General features: G+C 40.4%; 1 protein-coding gene across 1 annotated transcript; it reads left to right on the forward strand.

Moving 5' to 3' along the window:
* Positions 1–797: 797 nt before the first annotated feature.
* On the forward strand, positions 798–23,056 carry LOC117054148 (sodium-coupled monocarboxylate transporter 1-like). The gene is made up of 15 exons (XM_033162661.1): positions 798–1,192; positions 4,389–4,454; positions 6,087–6,138; positions 7,707–7,774; positions 8,627–8,781; positions 9,218–9,358; positions 11,231–11,360; positions 12,144–12,232; positions 13,243–13,355; positions 15,395–15,462; positions 16,462–16,548; positions 17,161–17,345; positions 17,903–18,006; positions 19,106–19,191; positions 21,999–23,056. Exons 1-15 carry the CDS (start codon positions 842–844, stop codon positions 22,128–22,130), a joined length of 1,827 nt encoding a protein of 608 aa, XP_033018552.1. The 5' UTR covers positions 798–841; the 3' UTR covers positions 22,131–23,056.
* The last annotated feature ends 1,346 nt before the right edge of the window (positions 23,057–24,402 follow it).

Consider the following 24,402-nt stretch of genomic DNA (forward strand, 5'->3'; position numbering starts at 1 on the left):
CCACTTTTGCTGCTCTGTCGCCCAAGCCTACCTGGGTCTTGTCTAGTGCGCTCACCCTCTCGCGCTGCCTTCTGCCGAGTCGCTGGTGGTGCTGAAACGAGGAAGACCCTCGCCTGTGGTTCCGTCTCGAGGCTGAGAGACAGACAAGAACTGTCGTCCCTTGCCGCTGAAGTCCCGCGCAAAGCAGGCGACGAGACCGGAGACGAGGCAAGCTTTCCCGCGGCGCTGGGAGAAGAAAGAGAGACGGGCATCCCGTTCACCGGCTGCGCTGAGAGAAGCAGCAGCAGCAGCAGCAGCAGCAGCAGGAGCGCTGGACGGCGCCTCTCGCTCCAGGAGGCTCCTCTGAGAGGAGCGAAGACGCAGAGGCGCGTGAGGGAAGAAGAAGGGAATTACTAGAAAGGGGAGGGAGAGCAGAAAGGAAGGTGCCGGGTAGAAATAAAAGCAGGGAAGAGGGTGATAAAAAGTGGAGCGGATAAGAAAGGTCGGGGGTCTTCGTGAGCAACCGGGACTCCGGGAGGCTCCGGTGGGCGCTTGCGGGGAAGCGGCAGAAGCGCTTCACGCGCCAAAAGGGCACGTGCTGAGAGCGAGCTAGCGCGCGAACTGCAGGGGCGCCCGGGGAAGAGGAAGCGCGCGCGAGGAGCCGGCTTGCCCAGCATCTCCTGCGCTGAGGGAGAGAAAGTTGCGCCGAAGAGTTGCACCAGGCAGCAGGCGGCCGCCTCCCTCCCAGTGAGCTTCGCCGAAGAGAAGCGCCGTCCTTCCTAAAGGCACCAGCCCTTTTTTTTTCTCCGTGGTCGCTTTCGGAGCTCCCCGCCTGTCTGTCAGCGCCGGCATCCCGGACGCCATGAGTGGCTGCCAAGCCGTCGGGGGCTTCGGCACGTGGGACTACGTGGTCTTCGGGGCCATGCTGCTCATCTCGGCGGCCATCGGCGTGTACTACGCCTTCGCGGGCGGCGGGCAGAAGAGTTCGCAGGAGTTCCTGATGGGGGGCCGCAGCATGTCGGCCTTGCCGGTGGCGCTGTCGCTGACGGCCAGCTTCATGTCGGCCGTGACGGTGCTGGGCACCCCGTCGGAGGTGTACCGCTTCGGGGCCAGGTTCAGCGTCTTCGCCATCACCTACGCGCTGGTGGTCATCCTGAGCGCCGAGGTCTTCGTGCCCGTCTTCTACCGCCTGGGCATCACCAGCACCTACGAGGTAGGAGGAGGGGGACCACTCCCGCTAGCTTTCTCTGGCACATTTGGTGAACCTCCCGAGGTTGCTTTCAGGGTTACTAGAGTTCCTTCGCGTCAGGACCTCCGATTCTTCTCTTTGGATCATCCATTATATTTTAATACCCTATTTACAACCTGCGCGCACACACGCACAAACAAATCAAGGCAGCATGCAGCAAATGCAAATAAAATCATCAAAGGGCATCCATGAAAACACATTTAAAACATCAATAAATGCTAACTGGTTAAAAGTAGTAAATTTACATTTCGTTTCCACATTGCAATATATATATATATATATATATAGGCACAACAAACGCATAAGGACTTTCCTTCTTGTAGCCCCACTTTTCAGCCGTCCGTTTGGAAAACATTAGCTTTTAAAGTAAGGGTACCAGATTCCCCCCCCAAAAAAACAATCCGGGGACCCTTCTTCTTCTTCTTTTTGAAAAGAGGAAAAAATATATTAAAAATAAAAAAAATATTAAAAATAATATTTTCTCTTCTGTGGTCTCCTTTGTTGTGTGGCCTTCCTCTGGGCCTCAGCCTGCTCTCTTGGAGCGCTAGCTGCCGTGGAGTAGGCTCAGGTTGGTCCTGGGCTCGGCCACGTGTCCTTGCCCTCCTGGTGCTCTCCTACCTCTCCTCCTTAGCGGCAGTGGCCGCACGGCAAGGTCGGGGCTCCCCTCTTTTTTCTCCTTCCTTTTTCTCTCTCTTCCTTCTCCTCCTCTCCTCCTTCTCACTGCGTCAGCTCCAGGGTTTTTACTGGCTCCGGGTGGCCAGGCGGTCTCATTTCTGGCTCGATATGGGTTGTGGGAGGGGGGGCGGTTTGTGGTTTCCCCCAGTTGATGCACCGGGCATCCCCGGCTCCAGGGGCGTTTCTAGCCCCTTGGCTGCCCGGGGCGGCAAGCCAAGAGGCACCCCTGGGGGCGGGGCATTGCGGCATGTGCATGCATCATGACGTCATGACGCACGTGCACAGCATGATGCCACGCCCCTGGGGATGCTCCGTAGCCCAGCCGGCACTGAAAGAAGCGGCCGAAAGGGGAGAAAAGCGCCCGTTTGCTCCCCCCCCTTTCATTTTCAGCCGCTTCTTTCGGTGCTGGCTGGGCTGCGGCTCTGCAGTCCAGCCAGCATTGAAAGAAGCGGCTGAAAGGGGAGAAAAGCACCCGTTTGCTTCCCCCCCCCCTTTTCACTTTTGGACGCTTCTTTCGGCGCTGGCTGGGCTGCGGCTTCTCAAAAAGTCCTCACCCCAACTCAGAAGAACTTAATACCTATCACCTGGTTGCTAATGTTTTGATTCCTTGGAAAGGTGGTGAGATGTTCTTGGAAGAACAGGATTATCTGGAGCCATTTCAGCCTGGGTTCAGGCCTCATCATGGGACTGAAACAGACATGGTCACCTTTATCAAGAGACACTGAGGAGGGGTGTAATCATGTTCTCCTTGATCCCAGCAGCTTTTGATACTGTTGATCATGGTATTCACCTGGAGAGCTTCAGGTAATGGGAGTTAGGAGCAAAACCACTGTAAAACAGTGCACCTATCTCTGAGACCATTTCGAATTTTAGGTGATGATTCTTGGCCCCATAGCAGCTTGATCATTTTTGCTATAGGGCTCATTTTTTGTCCTCTAGGCTATATGAAGCCATTTGGAGATGTCATTATGAGATTTGGAGTGAACTGTCATCAATATGCTGATGGCACACAATTCTGTTTCTATGTAACATCTGAGTCAGGAGAAGGTGTGCAGATTCTGGATCAGTGCCTGGATGCAATAGTGGGCTGGATGAGAGACAATAAGCTGAAGTTGAATCCATCGTGGTCTCCTTGGGCCATGTCTCCTTGTCTAGGAATTGGAGAGGTGGAAGATTGCACCCTTAAGGAGCAGTTTTGTAGTCCGGGGAAACAACAAGTAGCATTAGTGCCTTCCTTCAGCTTCAAGTGGCTCAGCAGCTACAACCGTACAAGGATATATCAAGGAGTACCAGCATGCTACACACTTGCTCCTTAAGAAAGAGAGTGGAACCTTATCCAGAACAGGTAACTTATCTTCTAGATATGAGAAGCACCCACTCAAGGAGCCTCTGTTGGGCACAGTTTATTTGCCTTCATCTAGTCCACTGTTGTTGTTGTTCAGTCGTTCAGTTGTGTCCGACTCTTCGTCACCCCATGGACCAGAGCACGCCAGGCACGCCTATCTTTCACTGCCTCCCACAGTTTGGCCAAACTCTTGCTAGTCGCTTCGAGAACACTGTCCAACAATCTCATCCTCTGTCGTCCCCTTCTCCTTGTGCCCTCCATCTTTCCCAACATCAGGGTCTTTTCCAGGGAGTTTTCTCTTCTCATGAGGTGGCCATAGTACTGGAGCCTCAACTTCAGGATCTGTCCTTCCAGTGAGCACTCAGGGCTGATTTCTTTAAGGATGGATAAGTTTGATCTTTTTGCAGTCCATGGGACTCTCAAGAGTCTCCTCCAGCACCATAATTCAAAAGCATCAATTCTTCGGTGATCAGTCTTCTTTATGGTCCAGCTCTCACTTCCATACATTACTACTGTACAGGGAAAACCGTAGCTTTAACTATATGGACCACCCACTCAAGGAGCCTCTGTTGAGCACAGTTTATTTGCCTTCATCTAGTCCACTACTGCATTCAAATGCCTATCCAGAGCTTTCACAGCCTCTCCCAATTGAACAGGTACGGGGAACTTTAATCCCTCCAGCTGTTACTGAACTATAACTCCCATCATCCCAGGCCATTAGTCATACTATCTGTCAAGAGTCATCTCTGCTCATGCTTAGATTTTTTTTTTTGGGGGGGGGGGTAGAAAAAGAATTATGCAGATAGGACTTTCATACCTGTGATTCATTGCCAACCAGCTTTTACTGATGTCTTTCACATTTTTAATTTGGTTTTATTGTGTATTTTAGGTTGTATGCTGCCTTGTGATATTCTGTGTGAAAATGTGGTCTATAAATATTTAAATAAATAAATATATAGTTGCAGTAGCAGGCAAAAGAAAATAAGGAAAATTGACTACGATCTGAGCAATCAAATAATAAATAGAAAACCAACCCCTTTCTCCTCCAGATTAATATAATCTTCTTCAATGTGAAATGAACTGTTCCTTCACAACTACATAAAAATTGTTCATTACTGTTTTATCTATTTACTTTTACAGTATTTAGAACTTCGATTTAATAAATACCTCCGCCTGTGTGGGACAGTTCTCTTCATTATACTTACGGTAAGGACATTGATTTAGAAACCTCAGATATTAAGAAATGTACAAATCAAACTAATTGGGTGGTATTCAATTAAGTTTTACTTGGAGTAGACCCACTGAAATCACTATTATTATTATTATTATTATTATTATTATTATTATTATTACTACTACTACTACTACTACTGCTTCTTAAATTTATTATCTGCCCTTCACCAGTGAGTCCCAGGGCATGTTACAACAGCAACATAAAATTCATAAATTAAAAACAATTAAAACAAATTACAGACGTAGGAATAGGATGGTTCCTGAAAACAGGCATCTCAAGTATCAAAGGCCAGGCTAAAAAGATAGAAAGAGATGCATCTTCAGCATTCAATGAAAGCTGAATAGTGAACGTTACAAACATACCTCTGTGGGGAAGTAGTTCCACAACTTAACCCAATCATATTAATTAATTTCAGTAGGTTTACTCTGAGTAAAACTTGTTTGAATGCCATCCATTGTTATTTAGCCTAGTGTATATGAAGCGTGTTTTATCTACCACAAATAGTAGCTGTAATATGAGCTTGACATTAGAAGCTTCAGTTGTGAGATTGTGAACAAGCTGGTTTTATTCAAATATTAAAACGTTTTGGTTAACTTGTTTTTAGCACATGACTTTTTTGGTAATTTTAATGTATATTTTATGTAAATTGTCCAGAGGTTTTGATGATTAAGTGGTATAGGAATGCTATTAAATAAGTAAACATGGAATAGCATTGGTGATTGAAGTGAGGGACACGTAGTCAGGAGCTGGTTGCAGGTGAGCTGTGCCGGAAGCAAGCTGAGCGCTAGCTTGGCAGAGGCTCTTTTTATTAGCAGAAATTGCAGAACCAGTCAGATACATTTTGGACTGTGCCCTTTACACATCCTCCACCCACGAGGTCGCGGGATGACACCAAGTTATTTCGGTACCTGTTTCCACAGCATCACTTTCACCTTGAACAAGGCTTAATCAAAAGCAGACAAAGGTAACAGACAGGGCACAACAGGCTGCTAAGGAAGCAAAAGGTGAAACTGAGGGCACGGTTTTCAGACTGCCGCGGTTTGTACGTGAGCGGTGGTTTGCCTCACACCCAGAGGTCAAGCCTTGGCTTATCTGAGAGCGGTGGTTTGCCTCACGCCTGTGGCCGATTCCTACAGGTGATAGAACAGAAGCCTGTGGGACATTCACAACATGAAAGCCATGGGGCTGAATGGGAATCTGCTGTCTGATAGTGATCTTGTAGAAAGGAATGGAACTACCATGGAACCCCTCTGTTATAGCACCTGCAACCCTCAGTCTCCTAGTCATCCAGTTTCCCAAAATTCTAAGTTTGTTGACCCCCTGAATAGCTTATTAAGCTGCCATCAACCTAACCCAAATTCTTATTAATGTAACTGAAACAAAGTCAAAAAATAACAATATCTAATAAAGATTTACTAATCACCCATCACTGTTACTAGCCTAGCTCTGAAGCTTAAAAGCTCTAAAGTCTTTTAAGTGGAGTATTTGAGAGTGTTAAAAATTGTTTAAAAGGTGAAACTACACCTGTATGAAGGTTTTGTTTTTAGCAATAAAATGGGATGATCTTTAAAATGTTTTGTTTGTGTCTGTATCCTCTGTTCCAGATATTATACACTGGAATTGTCATTTACGCCCCAGCCTTGGCTTTAAATCAAGGTAAGATGAATAAATGAATTTATGGTAACAGAGCTTATTCTTTAATATCTGTTATCAATTATTGTATAAAGCAAGACTTATTATGAAGCCTTTGTATATTTCTGCTGACTTCAGCAAAGGTTTGTCCATCTAAAATTCCAGCATCAGAACAGCAGATATGCTTTGAGAAGTAACTTCTGGCTAACTTCTGCTTTCATTACCATACAACATAATGTTGTAAATATTCTAGGCTTAATGGACCCTAAATATTGTGGAATAATGGTTTCATGTGGATTTTAAAGGGGAAAATGAATAATCTATGTGGTATAGTTATTTCTTGAAAAATATACATGAATGGTTAATTCAGATTTTTATATTTCTTGATTTATTCACTGCATTTCTAGACTAGATCCATCAAGAAGGGCAGTAGTCATATAAAAGCAATAAAATCAATAAAATAATAATAATTAAACCAATAAATATAAGCCAAACAATTAAAACTATATCTATTAAACTATCAAATATATCTTTGCAGCAAGGGTTCACAACTCAAATCCCCAGGGTAGCCATTTTTTATGTTCAATTTCTTGAATTTTATTCATTACATGTATAACCTGTCTTTCTTCCATGATGGAACTCAAGGACAACCACACAGTATTCTCAGAAAGTCTCCCGTCCAGTCAATCACCAGTCTACAACCTTCTAAGTTTCAGAAAGATTTATATATCATGCATCTTTAGACCAGCCTTCCCTAGCTTGGTGCTTTCCAGATGTTTTGGACAGCAACGTCTATAAGCCCCAGTCAGCATGGCAGCTTGGGGACATGTCTTGGGGCCATGGACACAGGGAGTCTTGGTGGGCTACAAATCAGGACGATTATCAAACATCTGGCAAGCCATAAAGTGCACCCTTACAGGTCAAATTAGAATTGCCTTGGTGGAGCAGAGCAAAGTCCATCCACCCTATAATTTTGTTCCCAGCAACAGCAAGCCAACTACCTCTGGCAGCTAATGAGCAGAGCATGATATTAGTGTCATTTAATTGTTGTTTATTGAGAGGATCAGATATATTTGCCTCTTTGTGTGCAGTTTCTAGTTAGCTAACATAGTCAATAGCATCTGTTGTGCAGAGTTGCTTTATGAGCATAATTCTAAACAAGATAAGATAAGATAGATAAGATAAGATTTCTTTATTGTCATTGTACAAGTACAATGAAATTGGATGCCAACCCATACAAACAACTTAGGGGGGGACAGTTTCAGCTGCACATACATATACATACATACCCATCAAAACTCTCCAAGGTCATATTATCTAGTTACAGCATTTAAGATGGTTATGGCTTTTGGATAGAAACTGTTTTTTAATCTATTTGTTCTTGATTTGATTGTTCTATATCTCTTGCCTGAAGGAAGTGGTGCAAAAAGACTACATCCAGGATGAGCCTGTATGGAAGAAACAATCAAAGGCCAAATTGCAATTAATTACCACTAAGAATTATTTCCAGTGCTCTTTATACCTACTGTTCAACATAATAATAAATAAACATCTACCATAAAAACCTCATTCCTTTATATTTTCTTTTCTAGTTACAGGATTTGACCTGTGGGGTGCAGTGGTTGCAACAGGAGTAGTCTGTACCTTCTATTGCACACTGGTATGTTTAAAATTCATTTTATTATTGCATATAAATATTTTAAAAATCTAATGCAAGTTTTCATAAAATTATTGGCACCCCATAAAATTATTTTATATAACACTGTGGAGGTCATGCACTGGTGCCTGGAAGCAGGGATGGGCTGAACCCTGACAAGACAGAGGTGCTATGAGTGGGCAGTTCTCATATCTGAGTATTAGGTGGACAACTTTTTTCAGGAGAGGGGTTGCTCTCCTCCTGAAGGAAGAGGTTCGTATTCTGGTAGTACTCCTGGACTCCAACCTGCCACTGGACTCTCAAGTGGCTTCTGTGGGCAGCAATGCTTATGCCCAGTTTAAGCTAGTTCACTCAGTAGTCCATTCTGTAGTGACTTCCGATCCAGACTGCTGCAATGTGCTCTACAAGGGGCTGGCCTTGAAGACAGTTTTAAAGCCACACCAAATGCAGAAGGATTGGTGAGTGGTGGAGCCCTATGGGATCATGTGTCATGGGTCCTGAAAGTGCTGCACTGGCTGCTCATGAGCTGTTAGGACCAATTCAAAGTGTTAGTACCAGACACAAAGTCTTGCATGGCTGGAACACAAGTACGTAAAAGTGTGCCACTCCAGGCCTTACAAGTGGTAGGGGAGGCTCTGTTGGTAGTGCTGCCTCTGGGTGCAGCAAAGCTGGTGATGCTGTGTTGTCTCCACAGCAGTGGAATGGCTTGGTTAGAGAAGTGCATTGAACTTGTTAGGTCCTTCAGAACATTAATTTTACGGTGGGGGGGTCCCCCTTCCCTTCTCTTCTGATACATTTTTTTGACAAATAAGTAATCTGGGTTGTATATTAATCTATCTGTTTTTCTCCACATAGGGTGGTCTAAAAGCAGTAGTTTGGACGGATGTTTTTCAAGTTGGAATCATGGTAGCAGGTTTTACATCTGTGATTATACGTGCTGTGGTTGTTCAAAAGGGCATTGAACCAATTCTAAATGATTCCTACCATGGAGGAAGATTAAATTTCTGGGAGTAAGTTTTTTATTTGCTTCGGCTACAGTATTACAGCAGAATTTTGCAACTTTTTGACAAAATCATTAAAAAAAGACATTTCCCAGCTGTTAAGGAAAATTAGCAAAAACGACATTGCCGACATGGGTTGCCATACGTCTGGATTTTCCTGCACATTTTCCTGATTTCTGCCCAGACACTGCTTCTGACATATGACAACCCTACACCAGTCGAAAGCCACCATGATACAACCAATGCTCTTATTCATAAGGAACTATTGCATCTTGAATTATGTATTTCAAATAATGTGTATGTGTTTTATTTTGTGATTAGTTGAGTTGTTATTTAACCATTATTTTTTCAATTTGTTTGAGAACTTGTATATAAATTGAATGTGAACATGGAAAGAGTCTAGAGACCATTTTTTCACAGGTCTATTTCCCTCCCTTTAATTTAGTTTTAACCCTGATCCTTTGCAAAGGCATACATTCTGGACAATTATTGTAGGTGGGACTTTCACCTGGCTTGGAATATATGGAATCAACCAGTCTCAAGTTCAGCGATACATTGCCTGCAAAACCCTATTTCAAGCAAAGCTGTAAGTTCGTTATTTTGACCCACTGGCAGAATCTGTTCTGTGCAAAACGTTTCAAAAATTTTAAATTGCATTCTTGATATTATGGGTTTAAGAAATCTAGTCATGAAAGCTATAAATGACCTGTTTTCTGTTTTGTGAACCTTGTCGAAAGCAAATACACATGAACAATTAGATTAGCGTAAATTATAGCAGTTTGTAGCTTTGTGTCTTTTTTAAAATTGTAAATGGTATAAATACTTGTACATTTACAAATACAGCTTACTCTTGTGCAGAGCCATGCAATAATGAATGTTGGTTTATTATATGGACAACTCCATCCTAATTATTACATCAAAGGTTACTTACCTTTGCATGCACGGCAACAGCAATAATAATTAGCACCAATTATCAACTGATTTCCTTAGGATTGTATCCTATGGTATTGCTAATGGTAAGGCTTCCATCTATCAGTTTAACAGGGAGGGAGCAGTTTTCAGCAATTTCCACCTGCCCCACAGCTCCCGTAATCTGTTTTGGAAGGTACCTCTAGATCATATTTAGGGAGGGGTGTAAAGGCCAAGGGAGTTGGAATTGCCAAAAAATGATTTCTTCTGTTTTCTGCTGACAAAAGCATTACCATTGGAAATCTAATTATATAAAGGTGTAAATACTTTACTAAAGTTCTAAATACACGAATTTACTTTAAATTTTTTGAAAGGAATTTTGTACCAAGTACCAGATTTGCAACAAGTTTCTGTACAAATTTATGACAGAACTACATTTCTTTTATAATGTTGATTATACTAATATGTGAAAAAATGGGTGTATAGACACCAGAAAAGAACGGTGCTTCTGCCTTTCAATATTGCCTTGCAATAAGACCAGGCCAAGTCAATTTCACCTTTTAATTTGTTTATGTAGGATCAGTGTCAGTCAATGCTGGATCATGACTAGTGCCATGGTAACAGTAAGGGAGAAGTTGCTTTTGTTGCTTCACAGAAATGACATTCTTCACATACTTGCTTAGAGTAACACTTCTAGAGAAAAGCTGTCAGGACTTACCATATCTTAAAATACTATAAGCAAGTGTACTCAGACCAGAATGGTGGCAATTTATACTAGAGTTTGATTAAAAACAGTTGCTGGTTGCTGGAAACTGCAGGAAGGGATGCAATGCCACTGAAAGATGTCCAATCTCTATAGAAAGTGCTCCTGGTTGATCTTAGAAATAGAAATGAACAAAGAACAGTAATAAGTCATTCAGTATATTGGACCCAAGCTGTCTAGCTATCATAGTTGCTGTGAAAAGCTTGAAAATGTGTAGGCAGTATGTGGTGTCTGCTCAGCAATCAGAGCAAGGCATGAATGGGATTTTCAGAGGCGAGGCTCAGTAAATAGAGGCTTTGGTTGAAATGTACTCTTGAATGAATGGAAGGCACTTACATTCCCAATCCCCACCCATTTCCTTTTGCATCCTGTCCCGGGGGGGGGGGTGTCTCTTGATCTTCATGAGTAGCTGCTGGGGGGCAGGCGCACTGGGAGCTGGCATGAGAAAGAAGAGGCAGGAGAGCCCTGTTCTTACTAACAAAGCCAATATCTCTATGAACATGCAGTGATATCAGAGCAGCAATGGCGAGTGGAAGCTCTTACAAGTGACATGTGACAGCTTGTTTTAGCCCCATGTACACAAACACACACATGATTGAATGTTTTTCATTGCCTTTTTAGCCAAATAAAGCAGTAAGTACAGTGTGACCTAACTAAAGGTTCTATTTTCTTTGGCTGCCAAAGAGGAAGTGAGTTCAAGCACGGTGCAGCACATAATTACACAATACTATAACTGTGATTTACCAGATACTTCCCAAGATTAAAAATGTTGTTGTTTCCTCATAGATCTCTTTATATAAACCTCTTGGGACTATGGGCAATTCTTGCATGTGCAGTGTTGTCTGGATTAGCAATGTACTCCATTTATAAGGATTGTGACCCCTGGACAGCAAAATGTGTTTCAGCACCAGACCAGGTTTCGTATTTAACTTTCTAATACATATAGAAATATAGAATATTATCATGCATGTATACTATAGAAGAGCAAAAGAAAGTGCTGTATTAGCGCTGTAGTTTTTGGTTTGACACTGAGATGTGATGTTGAGTACATGAGCTTACTAGGTGAAGTCACAAGACCACTCATTGGAAAGAAGGGCAGGGCCAGCCAAATACATTTTGCTGCCTGAGGCAAAGAGAAAAAAATATTTGCCCCGTTCCCTCTACTCCAAGTAAACGAACTGACTGCATTGGCAGGTAAATCTTACTGCAACAATAGCAATGGGATAGTGTCCTTCAGCACACCTGAAAGGAGCAGGTTGGTTTTGTTATTTGGCACACATAGTTCTGATTTCCGACAGAAAGGAATGGCAAAGAGGCTCAGGAGAACTAGGTGGCTGGTGGCGGCGGCGGCTGCTTCTCCCTACCATTTGCTGCCTTAGGCAATTGTCTCACTCTGGCTAATGGTAGGGCCAGCCCTGAAGAAAGAATGACATTGCATATTTGGAGCCAGTGTCCTCAAAAGATCTTGCATAATTCAATACATGAATGAATGCTATTCTAGGTTCCAATTCCAATTTTGTACCTAACTTCTTGTGCTGGGAAAAAAAGATTTAAATTGTATGTGTATTTAAGCTTAGAGAAATGATAAAGAATGAAAATAATGAAAGTTACAAAAATGAGGGGAAGACAACAAAATTGAAATGATTTTATAACAAAATTGAAATGATTTTATAATTTATACGTATATTGCTTTTTTCAGCTCATGCCATATTTGGTATTGGATATTCTACGTGATTTTCCCGGTGTGCCAGGACTTTTTGTGGCTAGTGCCTATAGCGGAACACTAAGGTAAATTAATCCTGAATCCATTGGAGTAAGGGGGAAATGTTCTTAATGAATTCAGATGACTACAGTAACCTTTATAAATTTAATCAGTGGATTAATCAATATAGGCTTCAATCTTCTACCTACTTCCCTGAGAATAAGGGAATCCTTCTGGGAGAGATATATCAGCTGCAATCCTTACTTACATTTGGAAGTAAGCCCCACCTAACATAGCTGGATTTTCTCCAAGTAAATAAATACATATAAATATAGGCAGTGTTTTTTTCTGGGACTGTACCGTCACCTTCCCCAAGTATGGCACTTACTGTAATGGTGTGTAAAGGTAAAGGTAAAGGGACCCCTGACCGTTAGGTCCCGTCACGGACAACTCTGGAGTTGCAGCGCTCATCTCACTTTATTGGCCAAGGGAACGGGCGTGCAGCTTCCGGGTCATGTGGCCAGCAGAATTAATCCGCTTCTGGCAAACCAGAGCAGCGCACGGAAACGCCATTTACCTACCACTTTGACGTGCTTTCGAACTGCTAGGTTGGCAGGAGCAGTGACCGAGCAATGGGAGCTCACCCCATTGCGGAGATTCGAACCGCTGACCTTCTGATCAGCAAGCCCTAGGCTCTGTGGTTTAGATCACAGCACCACTTTTTTTTCCTTTCTAAAAGCGCTTAATATTGGGTTAATTGATGGGAGCCTATTTCAGTTGGAGAGAGCTTATTTTACTCAGTGTGGATGTGAGCACTGAGAGTATATTACTGCTGTTCTGTTACTGTTAATAAGGCAAAAGTTGATGATACAGGATTTGCAGAGAAATAAAGCTGTTTTATCTGCTTAACATACAAAGTTTCCACTGAAACGTATGCCACTCAGAAACAAAAGTTTGTAGTTATAGCCTCTCCTGATATCACTTGTAGATCACATTCACTGCTTCATTATTCTGCTAGTTATTAATGCGCTAATGAAACACTATTCTGAGCAGATAAAAAATTAAAATGTACTACTGTATATTTAATCTTCCTTAGTACAGTGTCCTCTAGCATCAATGCTTTAGCTGCTGTGACTGTAGAAGACCTCATTAAACCTTACCTCACATCACCCACTGAAAAGAAATTATCTTGGATTTCTATGGGGATGAGTAAGTCTATATCTTTTCAAGCTTCAGATATTATGGTGTTTATAGTTTCCATTAATGTTGATAAAGTTAACATTATATTACTCTAACATGTTTTTATAGGTAACTTTTAAATATAATTAAAGGAATTTATTTAAATGAACTATTAGAATAATCAAGGTTGTTGTATTATCGACTATCTTATAGAATTACAGTATCTTGCTTCTTGCAATTAAGCAGGTACACAAGCCTATTCATACCATCTATTAAATACAGTACAATCGACTGTACAATCAGAAAATTAAGCAAGCAGGGCTTGCAAGCAGATATTCAATACTGAAATTTAGTGTCAGGGTAATTTACAGTGCAACACTATCCGTATTTACTCAGAACAGTAGCAGACTTTGGGCTTTCAAATTTCAGCAGTGCCTTGTGCAACGCCAAAATTTGGTGCACCCACACCTTCTGTTCTCAGTCATTGTTGCAGCGCCCCCTATGGCACCCTCTTGGCTCAGCACCCCCTCTGCTCAGAAGTGCCATTTTGCTCAATGGTGCATCTGTCAGTGCCAACTTTGGGGTCGTAGGAAGTGATGTATGTGCTGCTCTGTCAGCAAAGATGAGGTCTGTTGATGGGACAACACCTATGTCACCCAAAGGCCAACATGAATTACCTGTTGCCAGCATTATATCAGTGGTGGTGTGGTGTGATGTCCCAGGGGCATGGCGTGTTGGAATGGCTGTGGATCTGCAGGATGCAGAACCCCTCTTTACCCTGACACATTCAGAAAATGGTCCCCAAACTTCATTATTCCTAGGGCTGCCATTGTTAGATTTTTGGGGTACAGGCCTGTCCTGTTGCATTCTGTAAAGCTCTGTGGACATTGATGGTGCTTTATTAATACCAAATAGCTAATATACTATTATTATTACTGCTGCTGCTGCTGCTAACAACTGCAGCAGCAGTACCAACAGAAGATTGCAACGGGCATGAAGTATAATAGGATGTAATATGTAAAGGCAGCATTAGTACACCAGGATTATATCTAACATTCCTGAAGTTTTGGAATGTTGTTGCTTGTTTTCAGTGGGCACAGTGGCTCATATAGATGAATGTGTGCCTAGTACAAACTACTAATTTGCCTCACTGCAGGATTAGTGCATGGCTGTCACTCCCTGACTGCAAATTATAGCTGTGCGGATGGTGGATAGTGAATCATGAAAATATCAAGCATTTATAAATCATTTGAGGACAGTGAACTCATCCATACACACCAATCTCCTTAGAGGATTAGATGAGGAATGTAAATGATTCATGTTGTGAACTTAACTACTAATACTCTAATTTACTTTGTAAGGACTAGTATTTCAACACTTAATTTCCAGTGGTGTTGCTTTGTAGGTTTTGAAATGTTTTTATGTGATTCTTTCCCAAAGCAAATAAGAACATGATATTTTGTGGATTGTGATTATTCCTAGATATAATCCTAGCTGTTTTGTTATCAATCGTTGATTTGTTATCAAGAGCCAGCGAAACAAAACAACAGGGCAAAACCTGCAACGAGCGTTCTATAAATCTTGTGCAACACTTTCATAGTTTTTAATGGGTGCAAACTAAATTCATGGTTCGTGGATTGTATTTAAAAAAAAAACTTTTTATTCATTTTATAGGAAAACAAACAAACATACAAAACAAGTACCTCGGATTACATATGCTTCAGGTTACATACGCTTAAGGTTACAAACGCTGCTAACCCAGAAATAATGCTTCAGGTTAAGAACTTTGTTTCAGGATAAGAACAGAAATCGTGCTCTGGCGGCGCAGCGGCAGTGTGAAGCCCCATTAGCTAAAGTGGTGCTTCAGGTTAAGAACAGTTTCAGGTTAAGAATGGACCTTCGGAACGAATTAAGTACTTAACCAGAGGTACCACTGTATCTCTTATCCAATCATACCTTTTTGTTAACATCATATGGTGAATTCCCCTGGTCCCCCCCACGGTTCGTGGATTGTAGGTGCAGAATTCCATAGGTGCCATTTGACATTTCTGTATGTATCACTCGTCTAGGTCTATTTTATGGTGGAGTGTGTATTGCGATGGCTGCCTTGGCATCTCTTCTAGGAGGTTTGTTACAGGTAGGCAATTAATAATTCCTCAGTTCACGTTAATTGACTGGAAGAACAGGACAAACCAATGGATTAAGTTTTATTCTTTATACTCCAAACTGCTTACTTTGGCAATAGCCTTAAACTAGATCAAGTAATACCTGTATAAGAAACTGGAGGACTGCAGCTAACTTGTTTTAAGATTGCAAACTTATATTCAGTCTAGAGCACTCTACTTTTCATTTCATACTGGTGGGCCAATGTATCAAAATCCATGAATGCTGTAAAATGTGGATACTGAAATCAGTGGGACATTACGATAAAAGGCCAAAATATAACAGTAGTAGATTGGCTTTTAAAAATCCCTTTTGAATCTCCTATTATATTTGAATGGATTTAGAAAAAATGGTCCATAGTTACTATGATTAAGCTAATTTATTACAAAAGAATGCACATAGCCAGCCAAACAGATTTGTATAAAATAGGTATTTTTTGCAATGTTTTGGAACAGTAAGTTTAATGATAATGTTCAACCTTAGTTTACTTTCAATCTACTGTAACACTCTTGAGTATGTTTTCATCTTTAGTTTATTTCATTCATTCATTTTTTTAAAAAAAGGTAAACAAAAACTTTCAAGAGGGCTTGATAGAAAGAAGAAAGAGGCAAAGGGGCACTTGGCAAGAACCCTTTCCCTACGTGTCATTTCCTTGCTCTAAATCACATGACCCTTAAATGGCTTTTGGCACCAATGGTGGCTAAGGAAAGTTAAGCATCACCTGTCACTTCCGATTCTCTGGCACCAATGGTGGCTAAGGAAAGTTAAGCACCACCTGTCACTTCCGATTCTCAGCTATGCCTTCTTGAAGCAATGCTTAGCCTGTTACTATCACCTGCGTAGGTCAGCGGTAGTATATAATCAGAATGTCTAGAAATTGATTACAAGGAAGCTAAACATTGGTTTTCATTTTCTTAATGTTCAGCAGCACTGTTTTTGAGGACTGATCTTTCTAGTTTTACTCTTTCCTCAGGCAGCTCTCAGTATATTTGGTATGGTTGGTGGACCTCTTCTGGGACTGTTTTCTTTGGGCATCCTTTGTCCTTTTGCAAATCCTGTGGTAAGTGTTCTTCCTGTATTCCTGTTGTATATATGCTTGTATAGATGAATATATGTATTTATTTTCTATGCAAACCTTTTGATCCCAAAATGTCCCTATGGTGAAATGCAAAATGAATTTAAATTATAAACACACACACACATGAGCAAGCAATCAAGCAAGCCAGAACAAAGGGAACACATAAGCTTGACAAATGTCAGGCTAAGAATATCAGGCTAATAATATAGTGCAACTGACATTCGGGGTTGGTGTGTTGTGCGACAAGCACACAGAGTGCAATGAGATTGAGTGTTTGGGGTGGGAGGCTCGGTTAATTTCATTGTACAGAGGTTGTACATTGACAATAAAGGTATTACTACTACTACTACTACTATCAGCAACAGCAGCGTTTAGCCTGAAAAACTTGTATCACCTATGAAGGATTGTCTTTGTCTTAGGTGTCTACAGCCCTAAATGTGTGACTAACAGAATGTGTAGTTTAACCCTAAGTGGATTTCTTTCCTGTGTTTTGAAATAACAATGGAGCATGGGGGATAATGCAGGTTGCTTTTATTTCCATCATCTTTCCCTTTTCTTTAAAGTTGGAATAATATTGATCTTTCTGTTTTATAGGGTGCATTTGTAGGTCTCATTGGGGGATTTACAGCTTCCCTTTGGGTTGGAATTGGAGCTCAGATTTACCCGCCACTTCCCAGTACTGCCATGCCATTAAATCTTTCAACTGTAGGCTGCAACATAAGCACCCTAGGCACAGAAAACTACTGGAATAGCTCCTTAGAAACTCAAGCTAATGAGAGGTAAATAGTAGATCTGTCAAATGTTATTTGTTGCTGACAAATGTTACTGTTCTTTGCCCAATAGCATCTGATCAAAGTGGAATCACATTAGAAGTTTTTTTCTGTTTGCACGCAGAAAATGCTGAGCTTTTGTTTTCATATGTTACTACTGCATGTATCTCATGTATGTAAACCTTAAGAATGCTTATCATCATCATCATCAATAATAATTAAAAAGAGTAAGATAATTAAAAACACTTAAAAACGCAAATACAACAAATACATTTAAAACAAGACTAAAACCCTAACAAGTGGACACTCATAGTAAAGACCCATTTATCCAGTTGGATAAAGCGTGTTGGATCAAAAATGTATTCAATTGCTAGGTTTTGACTGAAGTCTTTCTCTGGATGTTCAGTTTTGATTATTGGATATTGTTGATGTTTAATTTGTATTATTTATCATTGTTTGAAAACCTCTTAACTACAATATTTAAATTAAATAAGGAATATGTATTAGTTTCCATTTTCAGATTTACATTGTAGAAAAATAATATATCTATCTGTTTCCCCCTGCAGACCTGCCCTTGCAGATTATTGGTATTCCTTATCTTATCTGTACTTTAGCACAATTGGAACCCTGGTCACAGTTGCTGTGGGAATAGTTGTCAGCCTTTCAACAGGTATGTTAATCAGTTTTGATTTTATTGAAGTAAAGATTATTTTCTAAAAGAAACTAAACTCTCACATCACTATATATACAGCTCCTTCAGTTAGCTAAAAAGAAGGCCTTCTACCAAGTGGCCTCAGCACTCTTTTGTCAGCTTGATGAGTTTCCATCGTGGCACAGAAGGATATTTCATTTCTCTGCAGGTAGCATAGCAACCAAGCAGGCTGGCAGATGACAGACCTTTCTGATTCAGCTAGGGATGGAAGGCGGCCTCATTTTTCCATTTGCTCTGTATTTGTCACATGCAACACTGTTTCTGTTGTTCTGCAGTTCATCTTTCACCCAAAACTACATTATTTGTTTCATTGTCCGATACGGTGAAATTGGGTAAATTATGTAAATTTATGTAAATTACGTAAGTTACATTGTCATTTCATTATTCCACTCCATTAATTTCAGTGCAATGGAAAAGCAATGCAAATAGAGGAAAAATATGTAATTACAAGTCTTTTGTGGACTAAAAGAAACAACAGCAGCACATACTGATACTTTTTGATGGATTTATTTATTTTCTGCATAAGCGAACACTGGCAATTTCCACTCCTGTTTGTTTTCATTATAATTCTCTGACAATCCTTGTTTCAGCTAGCCATTACTCTTGATTTGCTTCTTGCCTAATCTGTTATGTTGCTGTTTTTTGCTACCTGTTAGTGTTTTTAACTTTTAAAGTTACTGTTTTATTCATGTAAATCACATTGGATGCCCCTATTTTAAACAGAAATCCAAGGTATAGATATTTTTCAAGAATAAATTAATTTTATTTATAATTTATTTATTTTATTTCTATCCTAGCTTTCCTCCAAGGAGCTCAAGGCAGCATATATGGTTCTCCCCCACATAAACATTATTTGTAATAATCTCTGTGTTTTGGATGGGCCTCTTTATACTGGCTGAGATTTTCAGGACCACTCTATTTTTGTGATTGTATCTTTTGTAAATTATTTTTAATGTTGCATTTTAAATTGTTGTAACCTGCACTGGGAGCTTAGGGTGAAGTATGGGTAATAAATTAAAGTAATAATAATAACAACTACTAATTGGATATTTTTCAGGAGGGTTACGGCAGACTGTGGATCGGAAATTCATGCTCACCAAAGAGGATTTTTTGTCTAATTTCTCATTTTTGAAACCTAAACAAGTAAGTTTAGTTTTCTATTTCATTCTTCTTGGGCGGTAAAGGATCCATGTTTATTAGGATCTACATTTTATCCTGGTAAGTGGGGAGGGATATTTGGGGATCTTCTTGAGGGTGTCATTGTTCCCAGATGGTAGCCGTCATGAATGAATGAACTTCACTAAAAGCATGTGGTGGGAAGGGGAATGGAATGGAACAGAATGAAGTAACCATGGCTGGTTACCTAGCTCGAACCCAGAACCAGGAGGACTTAACATTGCAACATTTTACTAAAGTTCCCACTGACAGTCTTATATAGATCAGCAAACATACAGTGCCGTGAATGTTCATAAGCAGGCGTCTTCTGTATCAGATACATGATGTAATTTGGATATTTCAACATTATATGTATTGATTTTCATGTGATATCTTTATTTACATGCAGAGTAATCCAAAGGTGGGAGAGGGGGATAACCAAAGGCAAACCAGCCTTTCCTGTGCCCAGCTGCACTCACTGTGACTGAGTGGAAAGTGTGCATATTTAGAAATATAGGGAGCTGTCTTATGCCAAGTCTGAGGCTGGTTCATCTAGCTCAGAATTGTTTCCCAGCCATATCTGAAGGCAACAAAAATTCAACTTGGAACATTTTGCATGCTAAGTATGTGCACTACAAGGCAAGACCACCCATAGGGCAAGCAGAAAATCTACAAGCAGTATCCACTGGGGCAGTTGATTCCAGATGTTTATCTTTCTCCCCCACTTGTTCTTGATGTAGATCTTCCCTCATTTCTTCTCCCCTCATGGGTAGAAGACAGCCATTTTGGGGTGTGCCTCAGGTGTCAGGGGAGCCCTGACCATGAAGCTGCATTTTCCCTCCTATTGCTTCTATTCATTAATGGGAAGAAAAAAAATTGCATCAGTTTGTCCCCCACTTCTAAGGACATGTCAAGGGAATGGAAGGGCATTGGACCTTGCAGATCCACAGTGTCTTGGCATGACCCCAAGATGACCTCTTTTTGCATTGGCTACAGACTTTTCCCACAGCCATATAGAGGAGTCCTGAAAAAACAGATAATATTTTCCTGCCATCAGAGAGGGAGACTTGATGCCCTCCCAGGAATGTAGCCATGGTTTATCCAGTAGATATTTTTTGTGAAACTTTGGAAGACCTTGAAGTGTGGAGTTCATGTCTTTCTGTGTTTATATTTGTAAAAATTTGTAAAAATATTTGTAAAAATATTCCTGTGTTAGCTGTAATCATGTAGTGAGCAAGTTGTCAGCAGCACAGTGAACCAAACATTACTGCTAGACATCAGGAGAAACAGGAGAAGACCATTTTTGCTTTGTCATGTGTCCATGAAGTGAACACTTGTACTCGTGTTGCGTTCCACTCTTCTTACGGACTTCCAGGTTACGAATGCGGCAAACCCGGAAGTGTTTACTTCAGGGTTCGCCGCCCACGCAAGCACAGAAGTGATCTGCATGCTTTGCACATGCGCAGAAGCACTTGATCGCGCTGCACACATGCGCAGAAGAGGCGCTCTAGTTGCGGACTTTTCAGGGTGTGAACAGCACCCCAAAACAGATTAAGTCCGCAACTAGAGGTACAGGTACCACTGTACATAGTATATTATTAGACAGTAGCAATGCAGGAAATAGTCATGTGGCCCACCACAAAAACATAAGAAAGAAATGCAAAGGATGAGCTGATATATGGTCATAATTTTCCTGTGTAGGTGAAAATAAATAAAAACAAAAAACCACCAAAATGTGTATGTCATATAGAAGATTATGTAAGGAGTTTATTGCTATGATTATATAGAATTTGGAAGGGATATCAAACCACATGCAAGGAATTTATACCTTATCTAGTGAGTTTATCAAACGTTTAGTTGGTAAAAATACTGAAGATTCTTCAAATATATTTATTTACTGTAATCATAAACAGGTGTTGCATGGGGCTCTAGTGTTTTTCCATCAAAGACACTGATCAGGCTCAAACCATTCTTAGTTTTAACAATGGTGCAGGCAACATGAGATGCTCCCATGAGTCTAAATATGTATATTATTTAAAAAAAAAACCAGCTGTGGCAGTCTTGTACAGAAATATCTTTCTTATGAGAATATTCTTGCTTTAGTGTAAAATGGTATATCGGAATTACATAAGGGACCAAAGCTGCTAAAGAATGATCTGTAACATAACCCCTTGGGAAGGTAGAACCTGCCAAACAAGTTTTGCTAACAGCAGTATTGTGCAATGCTTTTTGTTCCGAATAACTCTATTAGGCTTCCTTGTCTAATTCACCAACAGAATTAAAACATAGAAATAGCTCTCTCTAGCGGTCATATATCTTAAAGCTCATGCAAAGATTCTATTACTATGCAATTATGTCATCTTTTCTCACAACTGTTGGCCTGAACAATAGAAGTAATTTCTTTTTATGCCAGGCAAAAATAGTGTCTGGGTGGAATTTAGGAAAATAGGTTGTTTGCCTAAAAAAAGTTCAATGTTTGTGTCCTAAATTTAACTTTTAGTAATATGGCAACCCTATTTTATGTTATTTGTACCAGTCTTTCTAAAGCAATGGGAAGGGAAGGGCAGCCTTACAGCAACTTTCATCCATAATGGGTGATGACAAATATCCTTCTATTTTCTCAGGATTTAAAATGTATTGTTATTTTAACATCGTGTAATTTATTATATTTTATTTTGGTTGCTGCATTTTATTATGTTTTTGTAAAACACCCTGGAAGCATAGGAAGGACATAAATCATTATATATTTATAACGAAAGCTGTACTCCTCAAACTAAAATACTTTTTTTCCCCAGGATGAGAAAATCAAAGTTTTAAATTGGAAACCATTCCCAGTGACAGATGAAGGAACTGACAATCCAGCTTTCAATCATATTGAAATGGATTTCACAGATAGTAAAGAAAAAGTCAACGGTGTTCATATATGAAAATCATATTGGACTCTTCGTTGAAGTTGGCAGCTACTTGACATTTATGCTTATGAATGGAGAATAAAATTTAACTAATGATCCCCCCCAAATAGTCATTACTACTGTGAGACATTTTATTTGCCCACCCTATCCAGGACTTCAGACAAATCCTACCTGAACTTCACACCATCTTGAAGGAAGTAATAAATATGTAACTGAAAAAAGTGGAAGTACTAAGAAGCAAATTTTGGAAATTGAAATGTAACTCAATATGCAATGAGAACTGACTTGTGGATATGCCTGACCATTTCACTTACCTACTTCAAGTTGCAGTCTTGTGCACATTTATTTGGGAGTAAGCTTCAATAACCAAGTGTTACGGTAGCATCTTCCACAATGTGCTGCACTCCAGATTTTGTTGTCTTTTGTATGCTCTTCCCTCCTTTTCTCTTTTGCATCCTATTACATTCACTCTGCTGTCTTGCTAAACTACTTCTTCCCTCTTTGCCTTGTACTTTCAACCTTTCTGCCATAACCCACACAATTTGATATTCTTCAGATGTCCCCCCTGCATAGGTGAAAACTGCCCTCTTATCAGTGCTGCCATTACATATTTTGCTGTTGCAACATTAGCATTAAATGCTTCTAAAAAGAAGTCTAATTCTACTTCTTCATCTTAAGAAAATAAGCCTTATTCATTAAAATCCCTTTTTATAACCTTCATTTATTTGTCCTCCTCCGCATTGTCTGACCTCACAATAAGATCTACTGTTCCTAAATCTTATTTATATTTATATTTTCCTTGTCTTTGACATTAATAATTGTATTTTATATTTTACACTGTGTAATTTTGGCTACACTCTATGTCAAATATGATGTGTTTCTCATTCAAAGTGAATATTTGAGCTTCATTTGAAACTCTCCAGAATGCTGAATATTTTGCCCTTCCGTTGTGGTTAGATTTTGCAAAATTTAATAAAAGACCTTCATTTGTCTCTCTGTTTACATGGACTTTTCTCTCAGCCACATGCTCCTCTACAACACAGATTGGTCAGGTTTATGAGGGAAGCAATCCCTTTCCCGACTACTTGCTTATAATAGACACTGCCCCTGAGGAAAAAAAAAAACTTTTCCTAGTTTTACTTTTTGAAAATCTTTTTTTATGGTCAGTGGTCTTTCCCCTCTCTTATTTTTCTCTTCCTCAAGGTTTCTAACTGACTGATCATTCTTGGAAAAGGCTCTCATTTGCTGTGTTTCTTGGCCTTTGTTTTTGCTAGGAGTTGCTTGTACTAATTTTTACAACCCCCTTTCTTGCTTTTGTCTTACCTTGATTATTTATTTCGGCTCTATAGTTCAAAATTGGGGAAGCTATTAGAGAAAGCTTCTGACTCTAATACTTTTTGAAGCAGCTATTTTAGTTTCTGTAGCTTTCTTAAAATGTTCCACTGCAACATAACTTACTTTGAAAGACCTGTTGTTTGCTGCTTCAATTTTAATCCCCATTTTGATACTGTAGCTTTTGCTGTTTGTTTTTATCTGCTCTGAAGTGTTCTTCTTGGCCTATTTCTTCACTTTCTAGTAAAGCTTTTAGAGTGTTTAAAGAACCTTCTTCCTGTATTGTTAGCCCTCCGTTTCCCATCTTTTCTTTATCAAAGGTTGCTGACTCATGGCTTTTCACCACCGGCAGCCATTTTGCCTGCAGCCTCCTTCCCTGTCTCTCCCTAGGAAGTTTTATTTTACCTGTTTGAATTGTGTGGTCCCTTTTACTCTCTCCAGAAGCTTGATCATTTCCGCTTACTTTATCACTCTATCTAGTGACCCACTTTCTTAAGCTTTCCCCTTTCTCTTAACCCCCCCATTGCCAGGGAACCTGCCCAGTTTGGGGGCCCTTTCTGTTTTTTTTTTTTTTAAAGATATACTAAAGTTTTGCTTATTTACCATAAATATCCAAGTTGTGGTAATTCCATCTCCGTTCAAGTTCTGGTGGGTTTTTTGTTTGTTATTGATGAGCAGGGAGCTCTAAACAAGCACCACCTTTCCCATAGTGTTAGGCTTAGATTTAGATTTAAGGTTGGGCTAGGGGGCTACTGTGAGGTAGGCCCTCTTGGAAAGCATGAGGTTAGTTCATGGCAAACAGAACGGCCGTTGGGCCTAGAAGAGGTTTGTGGCTTTAAGGAACCCAATGCACCGTTGTTACCACGGTAACGAGAGCCACAGCGCAGATGCTTCTTGCTCCAACCCAGTCTGCCTATCTGCTGCCCCCCATTTGAGCCCCATGGCGACACCTTCC

The sequence above is a fragment of the Lacerta agilis genome, chromosome 10 (genome assembly GCF_009819535.1).
Source record: "Lacerta agilis isolate rLacAgi1 chromosome 10, rLacAgi1.pri, whole genome shotgun sequence".
NCBI classification, from domain to species: Eukaryota; Metazoa; Chordata; class Lepidosauria; order Squamata; family Lacertidae; genus Lacerta; species Lacerta agilis.

Excerpts from the sequence above, each read along its gene's own strand:
- LOC117054148 (XM_033162661.1), top strand. The coding sequence starts at position 842 with ATGAGTGGCTGCCAAGCCGTCGGGGGCTTCGGCACGTGGGACTACGTG. Across the intron at positions 6,139-7,706 it reads AGCCTTGGCTTTAAATCAAG|TTACAGGATTTGACCTGTGG; the intron begins GTAAGATGAATA and ends TTTCTTTTCTAG. Across the intron at positions 15,463-16,461 it reads TTCTAGGAGGTTTGTTACAG|GCAGCTCTCAGTATATTTGG; the intron begins GTAGGCAATTAA and ends CTCTTTCCTCAG.